The sequence below is a fragment of the Balaenoptera physalus genome (genome assembly GCF_965194825.1).
Source record: "Balaenoptera physalus genome assembly, chromosome: 20".
Taxonomy (NCBI): Eukaryota; Metazoa; Chordata; class Mammalia; order Artiodactyla; family Balaenopteridae; genus Balaenoptera; species Balaenoptera physalus.
Genome location: NC_138901.1, coordinates 44020976 through 44035918, shown reverse-complemented (window position 1 = coordinate 44035918; position 14943 = coordinate 44020976). Strand labels below are relative to the sequence as shown.

The window sequence follows — 14943 nt, the reverse complement described above, 5'->3', positions numbered from 1 at the left end:
TGAGAGCCTTCCATATGCCAGGCTTTATTTAAATATATTATTTATTTCAACCTTCATCTTTATCTAAGGCCTAGGTATGAATTTTATTTCTGTTTTACAAATGAGAAAGCTGAGTCTTAAAGGGGGAAATTAACTTGCCTGAGGTCATTCAGCCGCTTAAGAAATAGGGTTGGAATTCAAAGCTCTGGTCAATCTGACCCTAGGAGTCAAACTCTTAACACGACTTTATCCTACCTTGCTTGAGGCTGCTATACATAATTCAAAGATTGAGGGGATGAGAAAAGATATAATGTATTTAAAACATTTTGCACGGTATCTGACACATAGTAAGCACTCACTATATGTTAGCTATAGTCTTAGGTATCAGAGGATACAGGGATGGAGCTGTAGAGGCATTTTGATGTATTAGCCACTGACTGATGGGGTTTATTTGTCATATCTGGCTGTCTTGGAAGGGAGCCCATGCTTCCCTCATTCCCCCTCACCCAAGACATGCTTCTTCCAAGCTGTATGATTGGGCAGAGAAGACAACTTTCCCTGATTAAAGCAGAGGTGAAGGTGGACTTTAAATGCAAATGGTCTGAGATGATTCTGAAGCAATAAACAATAAAAAGAGGACAAACATAGTGGCTGTGTCCTAGTTTCTCGTTCTTCACTTCCATTTTAGGCTGAGAATGAAAGAAGAAACAAAATTGAAAACTGATCCCATTTATTTCAAAATCATGTCACCTCTGTCAACTGAAGATACTGAACTAAGAGGCAGCTTGAGTCTCCTTCCGCTTGTGCATGAGGTAGATTCAGAAGGAAAACACTGTCTCTGGAACTTTTAAATGCCCATTCCATTTGAAAACCAGCAAGATAGATGTATATTTCTCCCCTCCCCCCACCAAGGGACTTTGAAAAAAGGAGGAAAATGGGGATTTTACACTAAATCACCAGGAAACTCCTCCAGGTTTGCAGTGGGAGAAGCCAAGATGCAGCAGCCTTGGAGGGGATTTGCCAGTTCATGTTAGGAGTCCCTGACTTTGGACAGGTCAGGAATATGACCTGAGTCTGATCCTGAGCTTTGCAGAAGAAGAAATTCAGATTTTTCCAGAACGATCAGGAGGCTCTGGGAGAACTGACAGATATTAAGTATAGGAAACAGTATAGACTACTCAGCTGTTTTCACTTGCAGTGGAGGCCAATGCTTTCTAGAGATGAGAGCTTGACCAAGGATCCTGTTAGCAAACATGAGTACTCTCGCCTCTGGAGAGTATCTTCAGAGTATTTCTACATTCTCAGAGTTAAGATGACTAAATCTATTTAAATGTTGTATTTATCCAGCTTGGACACTTACTAGACATGTGCCTTTTAGAAAATTAAATTCTCTGCGCCTCAGTTTTACCATCTGTGAAGTGGTGATAACATGTATATGGTATACCTCATTTGAGTTGTGAGAATGTATGCAAAGCATTAGCAAATAGTAGCTGGTTGTAGTAACATTTCAGTAAATAGTAACATACGGTTATTATAAATTTTGGGCTTATTTCAAATTGAAGCTTCTTGAAAATAATTTGATGTTCAGCCTCTCCAAAACCTTGGGGAAACTGAGGCAGCTCAGCTTCATAAGAAATCTAGTTTACCTCTCTGGTTCTTCCTCTTTCCATTTCATAGATGGCAGAGTCTTTCTTCAAAACAAGTACTATATGGGAATTCCCTGGCGGTCCAGTGGTTAGGATTCCGCACTTCCACTGCAGGGGGCGTGGATTCGCTCCCTGGTTGGGGGAACTAAGATTCCGCAAGCCACGCAGCGTGGCCAAAAAAAAAAAAACAACAGAGTTCTATTGATGATTAGCGGTATCCTGCCTTTTCTTTTCTCTGGGATAACACCCTACATTGGTTTCAAGTGACCAGAGCTTTTTATTTATATATAATGTTAAGGTTACATAATTCATGTTCCCATCTGTAATTCTCCAAGTTAGATTCTTCCTCTGAGGTTCTGGGTTATGGTGATGGGCCTTGGTTTTACTCTGCATGCGGACAGCGTGCTCTGAGCCACCTGTTTCTGAGACGCCAGTGCCTCTTTTGTCATCAAAACCTGATGTCAGCATTTTGTTCTCTTGTTTAAGGCAACAAATCTGTATGTTGTTATGTACAGTATGAATAAGGTGAATCTTTTATCGAGGTCACCTTTTTGAGCCAGTCATCTCACCTCTGGGGATTCATAAATATACCAAGGAAAGAAAAGGTCATATGCCTGAGCAGAGTATGTGCCTGGCTTGATTTCAATAGTGTAAAATTTCTAGTCACCCAAATTATTAGGAGGATGATTACTGAAATTTTGTATAATCTTCTGGAATATTGTGCAACCATTAAAAATGATCATTTTGAAGACTACACTACAACATGGGGAAATGCCTGCATTAGTCAGCTACTGTTGCAAAACAAACAACAAGCTTAGAATCTCAGTCATACAATAAGTCTTTTTCTCTCACTTCTGCATTTGCAGGTCAGCTGGATTTTGGCTAATCTTGTCAGGATCAGTGCACCTTGGCTCCAGCCATGAGTTGAGTTCACATCTCTCATTCCTCCGTGACTGGTGGGCTGCCCAAGACATCATCTTCACAAGGTGGTAGCAGAAGCCCAGGAGAGCAGACCCAGCACTGAAATGGGTAAAGCCTCTGTACACATCACAACTACTAACATTTCATTGGCCAAATAAAGTCATACAGCCAAGCTGACATCAAGGGGGTGGAAAATATACTCCAGCTGTAATCTCAGGAACTACACATGGTATAGGTATAGGGAGTGATGAAGTATTGGGAAGAATAATACAGTCTACAACAGTGCCTCACAAAAAGATTACATGGAAAAAACACATGGACAGGATATAAAATTGATTGTACAACTTGATCATAACTATGTAAAAATATTTTTTGCAACTCAACAAAGAATAGAAATAAATAAGCAAAAATGAAAAAATCATGACTGGATAACAAGTGGCTAAGAACTGTTTATTTTGCCTTTCTCCATTTCTCAAACTTACATAATATAGTACCTTTCTTTTTTAAAGTAAGTTTTAGAAGTTTCTTACGGCAGGCATGTTATTTCACCAAACTAATTGTTTTATCTACTATATTAAGGGTCTGTAGGAAAAATGTAGAATTCTAAGTGCATTCAAGTTAGCCATTTATTCTTAGTCCCCACCAGTTCCTAATCTCAAACTCAAATCTAACAAACTTCCATCAACATGGACCTTTAGCTGTTGCCTAAAAACAGTTTAAATTCCTTTATTCTCTGATTCTCCGTTATGGCAGTGTTGATTATTCTCCACACTGACCTCTGAAGTCTCCAAAATTAGATATTCATTCCATTGGCTAGAAGCATTGTCCTAGTAGATTCTGATTTTCTGAAAGCAGCAAGTCCATTCAATAAATAATTGCTGAGCACCTGCCATGTTCAAGGTGCTGCACTAGTTACTTTCAGGGAAATAAAGATGTGTAAGTGCCATCCTTACTCTCAGGGGTCTCACAGTCTAATGGGAAGAGAAATCTGTACACATACATTTGGGGACAGAAAGAACAGACTAGAAGATTCACAAGTTCTCAACCCTGGTGGCATATTGGAATCATCCGGACAACATTTGTTTATTTATTTATTTATTTATTTATTTATTTATTTATTTATGGCTGTGTTGGGTCTTCGTTGCTGCGCGCGGGCTTTCTCTAGTTGCTGCGAGCGGGGGCTACTCTTTGTTGTGGTGTGCGCGCTTCCCATGTCGGTGGCTTCTTGTTACGGAGCATGGGCTCTAGGCTTGCGGGCTTCAGTAGTTTCAGTAGTTGTGGCACGTGGGCTCAGTAGTTGTAGCTCACAGTCTCTAGAGCACAGGCTCAGTAGTTGTGGCGCACGGGCTTAGTTGCTCCACAGCATGTGGGATCTTCCCGGACCAGGGCTTGACCCCGTGTCCCCTGCATTGGCAGGCGGATTCTTAACCACTGCACCGTCAGGGAAGTCCCTGGACAACTTTTAATAAATACTGTTGCCCAGGCCCATGCCCAGAGATGCTGATTTAACTGGTCTCCTTTCTGGCCTGATCACTGGTATTTTTTAAAGCTCCCCAGGGCTTCCCTGGTGGCGCAGTGGTTGAGAATCTGCCTGCTAATGCAGGGGACACGGGTTCGAGCCCTGGTCTGGGAAGATCCCACATGCCGCGGAGCAACTAGGCCCGTGAGCCACAACTACTGAGCCTGCGCGTCTGGAGCCTGTGCCCCGCAACGGGAGGGGCCGCGATAGCGAAAGGCCCGCGCACCGCGATGAAGAGTGGCCCCCACTTGCCGCAACTAGAGAAAGCCCTCACACGAAAACTAAGAGACCCAACACAGTCATAAATAAATAAATAAAATAAATAAATAAAGTATTAAAAAAAAAAAAAAAAAAAAGCTCCCCAGATGGTTATAATGAGCAGCCAGTGTTGAGAACCACTGGATTAGGCCTTCTACTTTGAGCCCGACCAAACTGTCTGCATAGAACTGACGAAGACTCTCAAATGCAATATTTAAAACAATTTGTTTTAAAAAATCAATTATTTTATCAAAAATTATACAATGTATGCAACTTGTTCAAAGTCAAATGGCAGTGAGGCTTACGACTAAAATTTAGCAGACCCCTGTTCTCTCCATTCCCTCAATCCTCCTCCACTTTTGACTCTTTATTTTTAGAGAATTCACACATTTCCCATTCTCCGAATGTTAACACGCTGGTATCTTTTGCTTCATCAAAAACTAATTAGTTGCTGAACTTTATTTTCTCCCATCTAAAAGTACCCTAAAGCCCCCAAGGAAAGGTAAAAATGACGAAATATCAGGTAGCTGGAGCAACAGGAATAAGGGGGGAGGTTCTTCTGTTCAATCCAGTATCAGGAGAGCTGACCACTAGGTTCAGACTGGCTGGCTTGGTGGCCTGAGCAGTTCAGAGAGGCGGCTAAGAGCACTTTTCCAAGCCCCGCCTGCTTTTCCAACTCTTGGAAAGATGATGGGCTTTATCTGAAATTATAGCCAAAAAGAATATTTCCTCACTTTCTCCTGGTTTTGTGCCTGGAGGGCACCCTACCCCACCCCCAAAATAGGCCAGCAAGGCTGGGGTGCATTAGAAACACTGGGAGATGGAGGTATAATAAAGGATGCATTAGGACAGTAAGTCAGGGTGTATCCTGGAAAGCCTTGAAAATTAGTTTGGTTTGACTGCGGGGACTCCCTGGGGATACATTAGCAGGGATGTCACAAAATCAGTTCTGTATTTGAGGAGGACTTCTGTGGTTGACAAGATGGAAGCTGGATTGGACTAGAAAAACCAGAGGCAAGGGACCAATGATAAGTACCAGGGAATAGGTGGAGTGGCGTGGAAAAAGGCCAGTGACACTGCAAACAGACTGAAAGGCCCGGTCCCAAGAGACATTTCTGTGGCTCCATGCTATTCTGACTGTGCCTTGATTTCCTCACTTGTAACACATGAAAAGGCATAGCTGCCACCTGCCTGGGAGCAGGGACTCTGCTCTTTCTCCCTTCCTGTACTGTTTGAAATAATTTTCAGAAGGTTGCCCTCTTTTCATAAAGCAGGTAGAGGTGTTTCATGGCTCTCGAGGCAAAACAGAGCTTATGAACTTCCTCTGACAGGGCATATTCTGGACTAAGCCCAAACACAATATTCCTCTCCAGGCCTGAAAACTGCTGAATACTGTCTAAAACGATGTGACCATCCAAAACACCAGAGACCTGGCTGAACACGACCTTCGCTGCTCCGTGGGTCTCAAATAATTCCATCGCTCTTAGTAGTGCAAGCTCATAGCGTCCTCTGTCCTCCCCTCTCCTGCACAGAATTGCTATATCTTTGGGCAGATATCCACGTTGGAACAGGTGGTGACATCTTTCTGCCACGTGTTTCGCAATTTCTTCTGTGGTCAGGTTCGTCTCTGTCTCACAAACCCCAGGCAGAGCCTGAGCGCACATCGCTTCCTCATAGGCAGCTTCCCTAAACGATGCCAAAGTGTCTGGAGACACGTTGGGGTGAGGATTTTCTTTGATCCTCTTCATTTCTTCTTTCATCAGCATCGCTATTTCCAGAGCACAGTGGATCCCACTGGTGATTGTTTTTCGAGGAAACTGAGCAGATGGAGGGGGAAGGCCATTGATATCTGCATGACGGACTTGGAAAGGGTCCAGAAAAAGCCAGAGAATCCCGTGGTGAAGGTTTCCACTTCCAGCGCCCCTCACCTTTGGACGGGTGATGCTCCTAGCCTTCATGTACCAGTCACCATATTTACTGCAGAAATTCTCAGTCTCATCCATCACTATGTGTTTGATCTTTGGGAACTCTCCTCGCATGAAGGTTTTCCGGGTCACAGCTTGGCAGGTGGTTTGCTGGCTGTAAGGATGAAGGAGAAAATTAGGGCTTCAGGCTTATAAACAAAGGAAATACCATGCATTTATTACTCTCTGGATTAGCATTAGAGACTGGTTCTCATCTGGAGACTGATTCACTGATTCAATACTACAAAAATGCTCTACTTACAAGTTACCTGATAGACAGAATACATAATTGCAAACCCTACTCTTTGGGGTTATCAAGTTAAATCTGCATGCAAAACTTTTGAAATGAACCCAGGTAGGAGATTTTATTATTTCTACTATAGTCCATTTCTGCTGCTTGACAATCCCTGAAGGTAAATTCCTTACATCTAAAGGAAATCTCAAAAGGAATTTACACTTGTTACTACTATTTCTTTACTTTCTGTCTTTTTTAGAGCTGGAGAACAGTCACCTAAAGGCATATCATAATTTTCGTATGCAAAAGAGGTATGGGCTCATACAAGTTCCTCTAAAGAAAATCCTATTTCCCCACGTACTTGTAGTACAAAAGCAGAAGCCTCTTTAGATTTTGGTAAGGAAAACATTAAGAGGTTGCTGAGTTCCATGACACGTCAAGTAGGGTACCAAGTCTGCAGGGCTTTGCCTCTATGGAGCTACCAATCCTACTTACTTAGCTCAATTTTCCTTTATAGTATGTTTTCGCATACGTGTGTGTGTGTGTGTGTGTGTGTGTGTGTGTGTATACTTTTTTTTTTTAAACAAACTTGGTTGTTTCTTGCCACCTCTAATTTGGATTCAAGTCATATCACCCATCCCTGCAGATGTGGGACTGCATGTGCAGTCCCTGGGGCTTTACTCCCTATGTCCTGAATCATAACTATTCACGTTCTTCTCTTCCAGTTTGGACTCTGTAGACTTCTTGAAGAAAAGCATTGATTCTTAGCCATCTCCGTAACCCACTCACATTAAGTTCATAGATGTTTGTTGAATTGAATTTGCCTTTTTTTTAAAAAATTATTTATTTATTTATTTTTGGCTGTGTTGGGTCTTCGTTTCTGTGCGAGGGCTTTCTCCAGTTGCGGCTAGCGGGAGCCACTCCTCATCGCAGTGCGCTGGCCTCTCACTATCGCGGCCTCTCTTGCTGCGGAGCACAGGCTCCAGACGCGCAGGCTCAGCAGCTGTGTCGCACGGGCTTCGTTGCTCCGCGGCATGTGGGATCTTCCCAGACCAGGGCCCGAACCCGTGTCCCCTGCATTGGCAGGCAGACTCCCAACCACTGCGCCACCAGGGAAGCCCTGAATTTGCCTTTTGACTGGGAATATTTAAAAACTTATACCTGTAAAGCATAATAAAGAACGTAGCCTTTAACACAGTTTACAAGATCCTTCATAGTCTGGCATCTGCCTCCTTTCCAACTTCATCTGTCGCATACCCACAGTCCCTCATTGCTCCAGGCAGACCTACCATTCTGATTCTCTAATCTCCGTGCCTTTGCACTTGCTGTGCCCTTTGCCTAAAAAGCCCCCCCCCTTTTTTTTTTTTAATTTATTTATGGCTGTTTTGGGTCTTCGTTTCTGTGCGAGGGCTTTCTCTAGTTGTGGCAAGCGGGGGCCACTCTTCATCGCAGGGCGCGGGCCTCTCACTATCGCAGCCTCTCTTGTTGCGGAGCACAGGCTCCAGACGCGCAGGCTCAGTAATTATGGCTCACGGGCCCAGTTGCTCCGCGGCATGTGGGATCTTCCCAGACCAGGGCTTGAACCCGTGTCTCCTGCATTGGCAGGCAGACTCTCAACCACTGCGCCACCAGGGAAGCCCCAGAAAGCCATTTTATTCACTTCTCCTACTCACTTCTTAAGAAGGAAGTCAAGATCTCCTTCACTGGGGAGTATTTGCTGACCAATCTCCAGTCCAAGTTAAGCATATCTTTAGTATCATAATAGTTACACAACACTCCCATTGCTTATTTTTCTCTTTGTCTCTCTTATTGGGCTTTACGGCAAGGTCTGCTATATATTTTTCTCCTCTAACACTAAATGTACACAGTATCTAGCATATAAATAGTGCTCAAAAAGATTAGTTGAATAAGTAAGTCAAGCAAATCAAAATTAAAAGCCCTCATTTGCTGGATTGACTAACAACCAATTTCTTTTACTAAATCAAAAGCTAAAGATTTAAATCAGAAGCAAATATGCATGTTTTCTAAAATTATTGACTCAGAACAAGTCAAACAAGTAAAACTATTTTATAAACGAAATAAATGGTATTTAAATTCAAGTTCCCGTTAGGTGTAATGTCTAATTGACTGAAATACCCTATGACTTTAAAGCACTAAATATCAAGCAAAAAGTATATGTGAAACAAGATAGGTTCGTTTCAACCTTTCTTAAATTTAAGGCCATAGATTGTGGGGGGGAAATGTTTCTAGTTATATAAATTTAAAGTTATGCATACGTAGCTAATTTCTAATGAGATGTTTAAGCCTGAACATTGCAAAGTGCCCTTTTCTAGCTCAACTACTTGATCACTTGCAAATGTGTATATAGTTTGGGCTCTTGTCCATATGCAGCAAAGGCATTGCAAAATCTTAAACTAAAGACACAAATTACTTGTGTGATACTGTTGAAAGACTGATTAAATATGTTTATTGTGTTTAGTTAGTGAAACTCTTACGTCACAAAATCCTTTAAGGCGTCACTTTCACAAACATAGAGGATCTCTTTGGGCTTGCAGTGGAACAAGTCCTTAATTTTCTCCATGATCTTTATGGCCAGGGCAGTCTTCCTGGTTCCTGGAAAGCAGTGGAGGAACAATTCTCGTGTCTCCTGGAGGCTCTCTGAAAGCAGCTCGCACTGCTCTGCTACAAGCAAATTGAAATATTCACAGCCCAGCTGGTCACTCAGAAGAGATCGAGAGCAGAGAGAGACCACAATAAGGGCCTGCAACAAATTTTCCATTTCATCCTCATCAGCAAGCCTGTAGGATCGGGGATAGTGCATGGGGATTTCACCGGGTGTACACCGTGTGCTGGGCAGCTCTATCAGCCTTGGGATGACACACAGTTTCCCTGTGTAACCACCAACAGTTCCCAGTTTCTGCTTTAATTGACGAGCAGTGTTCCAGGCGTACACAGGCCCCCCAATCCACGTGGCGTCTGTTAAGACTGTATAGAGTACCAGGGGGCTGTTCACTGCTATTAGGAGAGCATCACACAGGACATTCTGCTCCTTCCTGAAGCCAACATCACTAGCCCAGCTTTTGGAAAATATCACAAACCCCTGAGAACAAGGATACATCTGTGTCTTCATTAATTTCTCCAGTCCTTTATGATCTGAGAAGAGCTTCTTACAGAGGGATTCTGGTTTAAATTGTATCTCTTCCTGTGTCACTGAAAATTCAAGGAATAGAAGTTACTAAAATTTACAAAGGATATTTAAGTATTCCTGCAACATCGTAAGAAGAGATGAACCTAGCCATGGAATTATGGGTTTCCTTGTGTGCAAAGAAAGCACCTCGGGGCTTCCCTGGTGGCACAGTGGTTGAGAATCTGCCTGCCCATGCAGGGGACACGAGTTCGAGCCCTGGTCTGGGAAGATCCCACATGCCGCGGAGCGACTGGGCCCCGTGAGCCACAGCTGCTGAGCCTGCGCGTCTGGAGCCTGTGCTCCGCAACAAGAGAGGCCGCGATAGTGAGAGGCCCGCGCACCGCGATGAAGAGTGGCCCCCGCTTGCCACAACTAGAGAAAGCCCTCGCACAGAAACGAAGACCCAACACAGCCATAAATAAATAAATAAATAAATAATTTAAAAAAAGAAAGCACCTCCTCTTCACAGGCCAGGGCTGGGAAGTCCCTGTTTCTGGCAGCTCTCATACAGGGGAAGGAAATCAGGGAGGGGTCTTCACAGAACAGCCTTCTAGCACTCTGTCCTCAACCCCAAATGGTCCAGTAGTACTAGGAAGGTATTCCTTCCTGTTAAGGGTGTGTGTGTATGTGTGTGTGAGAGAGAGAGAGAGACAGAGAGAGACAGAGAGAGAGAGACAGAGAGAGAACCTGATGCTTTTGGGAAACTAAGAACTTTCCTTTTCCTGTGGCAATTTTGCCCCCCTGGGATATTTGGCAATATCTGGAAATGTTTTGATTTTTCATAGCTGGAGAGGTGCTACTGGCATCTAGTGGCTAGAGCCCAGGAATGCTGCCAAACATCCTACAATTCTCAGGGCAGCCTCCCTCAACAAAGAATTATCTGATCTAAATATCAATAGGGTCAAGACTGAGAAACTCTTGCCTTAGGAAGAGTCTAGGTGACCCCATGACTCACCTCCTTCTGCCTTGGAAAGCCAGGGGGCGGCTGTTTCAAATTTATTCTCTCATATTTGGAGAACAAAAGCTATCTGTGACTGGAAGCCCAAAACGCACAGAGGTGTAGGGTGGATTTGATGACTGAAATCAAGAATTTGCCATGTATATTAATTCAGGACAATTGTGTCTGCTAAGCCCTACATTTGACCTTCTCTAAGGAGAAAGGCTTGGACGAATTGCTACCAATTCCTCCCAACTTAATTTTAGAAAATAATCCCCTTAATTTTAATAAATAATCCCCTCAGCTGAAATCAAGAAGGAATACCTGGAAACAAGCGTTGTTGTAGAGCCCCCTTAAATTCCAGGACTTTGATGGGAGATGACGGGCTTCTTCGTGTAGATGAAGCTGGTGAAATCAGGTGAAGGCTGTAGTCTGCGGCCAAATTAGAAGGAGCTAAACAAATCCATGGAGAGTTGTTTCAGATGAAAAAAAAAAAAAAAGTAAAAGAATGTTTCCATTGCTCTTCCTACTGTTGACATATGGTGTGTGTCATGCCTGAGCTGTTCTCATTCTTTCTATGCCTCAAACAGTTCACATATGTTAGGAAAAGAGGTCTGGGACTCCTGTAGGGCCATGCATCTTCTAAGTCACCTGTGACTTATCTTGGGCAAGTCATTTCACCTCTCTCTCCTGCAAGGGTGAGCAGGTGATCCCTAAGGTTCCTTCCAACTCTAATATTCCAGTTCCAGGTCACCTCTAAGAAGAAAAGGCTTCCAGTAGTGGTGGTAGTGGTGGTGGTAGGGTGGTGTCAGAAAAAGTAAGCACAGTATTTTAAAAATATTATTATAGTTGTTAAAGTCCCCCCTACCCCAAAGTTTAGATGGAATGGAAAGTGGTAGGATGTCTAGTTTGGGGTTTATGTGTGTGTGTGTGTATCTGTGTGTGTAAGTAAACTCAAACAAATTTAAGATAAGAGAAAGTATCCAATAAAATCTCTGAAGTCTTGATCCGAGCTTCTTTTATCAAATCTGGAACTTACTGACCATGAAGGCAAACCGATAAACTTCATTCAGCCAGTAAGTCCTTTATGGATTGATTTGAAATCACCAGGGCTGATGCTCAGCAAAACTGTAAGGAAGTGAAAACACAAGGAGTCACGCCTCCCCCACCACCATCCCCTCCGCAGCACCTTCTTTTGCATAAGTTTTTCTCCACTTGGTGGTGCCCTCAGCCTAGTGGTTCAAGGCACTGGCTCCTAATGTTACTGAAACAATTCAAATTTGTCAACAAGTTCCCCTTGAAAGAATTAGTGGAGAGTCTTTCTTAAACAACAATGTTTCTCTGAAATATCGTCTTTAGAGAGAGACTACTGATGAATGTTTTAGACTAAGACTATCAGCCTGCAATTTTTTTTTCAGCAGACCTTTACAGTGCATAAAAAGGAACTTTCATGAATTCATGGCTGATGGCATACTATAACTTTCCCCAAAGAGATGAAAATCCAAGCACTTCTTGACCTCACACAGTTCATATTCTGAGTCTTTGGAACTAAAAATGTTAGAAAATAACCCTTTAGTAGAAGATTTGTAAGCAAAACCAGCTTTCTATTCTCTAACCAAAATATTGACCGAATACCCAAAAGAAGGCAGAGAAGGGGCTCCTCCCTGCTGACTGGACAAGGACTTCTTGTCTGCTTTACCTGATTGAATATCCAGCATCATGGCTACCCACTGCTCAGCCGTCAGCCTTGTGACAGAATTGTCCCTGATGACCCAGGAATCCGGGGCCTCTGTGAATACTACACAGCAGAAGGGCTCCACGTGTACCACACAGACGTGACCATACAGGACATCTTTTTGGTACACATTCAAGATTTTGGTAGTGAAATTCACCTTTGGCTTCTCACAGCAGAAGTGGAATGTAGGCAATTTTTCTATGCAGTTTTCTATTTCTTTTTTTAATAATTCAGGGTTCACTTTTTCTCTCTTACATCCAAACACTTCTTTGCTCTTATCATCCACCCCGATAATTAGGTATCCCCCATGGGTGTTGGCAAATGCAGAAACATAATGAGGCAGCATTTCTTTAATCCGAGGGACGATCTTCTTGGTGGTGAACCTTTTAAGCTCGACATGTGTGGACTCACTGAAGTCGAGTTTCTCCTTATACATGAGTTTATCTTTTTTAACAAATTCTGAGGCACACATCCTCATATCTTCCTCTTCCTGAATGTATTTGTCAAGAGCTTTCTGAGAATGCAGCTCCTGCACCTTTGATCTTCCTCTTTGAGCTCTGGACTGCTTCTCTCGGAGGAGCTCCAGGGCACTGCTGGCACTCAAGTTGATGGTGGAAGTCACAGCTCTCTGAAATAAATTGGAGCGCAAGCTGCAAATCCTTAGGGGGAGGCTGAAGACATCTGGGCTCCATGACTTCACAAAAATCATAAGACTGTGCCCCTGCTGCATGTAGTCAAGGTATTTCTGTGAACCTGAAGGAAGGAGCTTTTGAAAAGAAGTTTCCAGATCCTGTCCCAGCCCATGGAATCGGTAACTGTAGGTTTTATCATCAATCTCTGCTTTGATCACACCCCCTCCAGAATTTAACAGTGCACATGTCGCTTGGATGATTTTAGAATTCTCAGTTCTTTTCAAATAGCTATTGGTCATCTTCTTCCTGTTTTCTTCTCCAAGAGTGACTTTGCCCACTTCTACAATTATCTCGGGATAGAGCATTTCCGTATCCATCTTGAGACTCTCCATCTCAGCAGCCCTTCTGTGCCCCAAACAATGACAGAAAGGGGTTCCAATAAATAATTAGGACAGAAATGTTGCTTCTATGTTAACAAGAATTCCAGAGATTACAAAATTTTCTTCAAAGCTATAGATTATTGGAGATACATTTTAACATTGGAAATCATCTTTGATATTACTGTTTTCTCACAACTTTGCCAAGACCTTTAGCCTTCACAGCATGAACAGGAATAGATAAACTGAATGCTTAATATTTTACCATAATGGAAAAATTGCTGAACTTTTAGCCATTTTTCATTTAAAATCAGGAAGCACCAACAGTGAGCCCAGATATAAAGGGCATGGGTTGGCACAGGAGCCAAAGCAAATTACACAGAAGTAGTAGTTGCCGTCAGAAGATGCTCCTATTTATAATTCAGAGGGGAAAGAAGAGAAGACAACAAAGAACCAAGGGAGTATAGCTTTGGAGTATATTTGATGTAGAAGATCTGGCTATAAAAACAAGCATAAAACTTGGTATTCTTTATGTGCTATTTTATACATTTAAAAAAGCCTTATTCTACTCCTGAAAGAATGCCAATTGATACCAAATGCAGAAATCTTTTAAGCTCTTCGGGCATTCTTCTAAAAGTACATTTCTTATACAGTGTGATGCAGGAACAGGAGTTTTCCGTCCCTCCTAATAGTTCTGCCTGTGCTGTGGGAACCTCTAAGACTGGGGAATGGACATGAGCCTTTGAGACATAGATATTAAACTGTGGTCAACCTCCTTTTGCTTCCCAGACCAGAAAACAGCCACGTAAATTGAAGTTAGCACCCTGGAAGCAGATGGTTCAGAGATGGCCCCCTTAGTCTTTGTTAACTGCAAAATAAAATATTTACTAACCCAAACCAAAATTCTTCCTCTAGAAGAAGGGAACCCATTTTTTTTTCTGTGTGATCTCTGCTAAGCAGAGGCCATGTGGGTGTTGTTTATATCCACCAGGAGGGAAAAAAAGCAGGCATCCAGCAGGATGGGTCCTCTCCTCTGCTGTTAGTTTGCCTTGGTTGCCTTCTCACTTCCTCCAGGCAAACCAAAATCAACCTGATGAATTGTTTTTTCATAGGTGAGCATCTCCTATAGGCAAATGTAAATGTTTGGCTCTTAGAGAAATTTCTGATGAGATTCTATTATATCATAGAATCACAGAAGTGTTGGAAGGGACTTGAAAGATCTGGTCCAACCATCTATCTTAAATACCCTCTGTAACAGGGGTCCCCAACCCCTGGGCTGTGGCCTGTTAGGAACAGGACTGCACAGCAGGAGGTGAGCGGCGAACGAGGGAAGCTTCATCTGCCGCTCCCTATAGCTCCCCATCACTCGCATTACCGCCCGAACCATCCCCCCTCCCCCCTCCCCAGTCTGTGGAAAAATTGTCTTCCACGAAACCGGTCCCTGGTGCCAAAAACGTTGGGGACCGCTGCTCTATAATACTTGCAACTCTGAACAAATTGCTTTCCAGCAGCTGCTTGAACACCTCCGATAACAACGAACTCATTATCTCTCA

The 14943-nt window shown here is 43.0% G+C and overlaps 1 protein-coding gene and 1 long non-coding RNA gene across 6 annotated transcripts in view; one reads left to right on the top strand and one right to left on the bottom strand.

The window, feature by feature from the left end:
• The window catches only part of LOC309649784, a 30647-nt gene that overhangs the window by 11181 nt on the left and 4523 nt on the right, over positions 1 to 14943 (top strand). The window contains exons 2-3 of one of the 4 annotated variants that reach the window (XR_014257285.1): positions 2492 to 2654; positions 9124 to 9258. This is a non-coding gene — a long non-coding RNA (uncharacterized lncRNA). Of the gene's footprint in view, positions 1 to 2491; positions 2655 to 6086; positions 6207 to 9118; positions 9259 to 14943 lie in introns of those variants that run through there. The other 3 variants (XR_014257286.1, XR_014257287.1, XR_014257284.1) reach the window with 3 other exon arrangements.
• SLFN14 (schlafen family member 14) lies at positions 4442 to 14739 on the bottom strand. Of its 2 annotated transcripts, none has more exons than XM_082440212.1 (4): positions 12271 to 14739; positions 10971 to 11099; positions 9018 to 9732; positions 4442 to 6402 (listed from the first exon to the last, which is right to left on the bottom strand). In XM_082440212.1, exons 1-4 carry the CDS (start codon positions 13403 to 13405, stop codon positions 5568 to 5570), a joined length of 2814 nt encoding a protein of 937 aa, XP_082296338.1. In that variant the 5' UTR covers positions 13406 to 14739; the 3' UTR covers positions 4442 to 5567. The 2 variants fall into 2 exon arrangements, with proteins under 2 accessions (XP_082296338.1, XP_082296337.1); XM_082440211.1 differs by having other exon boundaries at positions 12346 to 13444.